Source organism: Trypanosoma equiperdum (genome assembly GCF_001457755.1).
Source record: "Trypanosoma equiperdum strain OVI genome assembly, contig: ctg_1784, whole genome shotgun sequence".
Classification (NCBI taxonomy): Eukaryota; Euglenozoa; class Kinetoplastea; order Trypanosomatida; family Trypanosomatidae; genus Trypanosoma; species Trypanosoma equiperdum.
The window spans coordinates 765-1,188 of NW_027123820.1; the positions used below are offsets into that span (position 1 = coordinate 765).

The 424-nt window shown below is 46.9% G+C and overlaps 1 pseudogene across 1 annotated transcript in view; it reads right to left on the reverse strand.

Annotated features, from left to right (window-relative positions):
- Positions 1-423, reverse strand: part of TEOVI_000465500:pseudogene — a 1,185-nt pseudogene extending 762 nt beyond the window's left edge. The window contains exon 1 of the mRNA in view: positions 1-423. This exon is cut by the window's left edge and continues 762 nt beyond it. Within this exon, the coding sequence occupies positions 1-423 (423 nt within the window).
- Between the last annotated feature and the right edge of the window lies 1 nt (position 424).

The following is a 424-nucleotide window of genomic DNA, read 5'->3' on the forward strand; positions in this document are numbered from 1 at the left end:
GGAATTCTGGCCGTCATAGTCAAGTTCCCATCCTCGCGCCTTTTTTGCTGCATCTTTCACCGACTGGCAGCGTGTTTTCGCTTCCTCGCCATACTTTTCTGCTTCTGGCAGCTTATCCTTTAATTTATCCTTTGCCCTTTCGTATATTTCCTTCACTTTTTTAGTATCAGCATCCGAAAGCTTCGCATAGCCATTGTTGCTGTGTGCACGGTTTTCCAGTGTTTGTAACCAACTGTCCAAGCTGTCCAGCCAGAGCTGTATATCATCCGCAAAGCCCTGAGTTTTTTCTCTGATTTTGTCTGCTCTCTTTGTGGCAACAGTTTTAGCAAGATCCGTCAGCTTACACAGCGCCAACGCACCTTCCTTGCTCAACTTCGCTTCCTCATTTGCTGCCACCACTCGTAGCAGTAAACCTGCAAAGGTA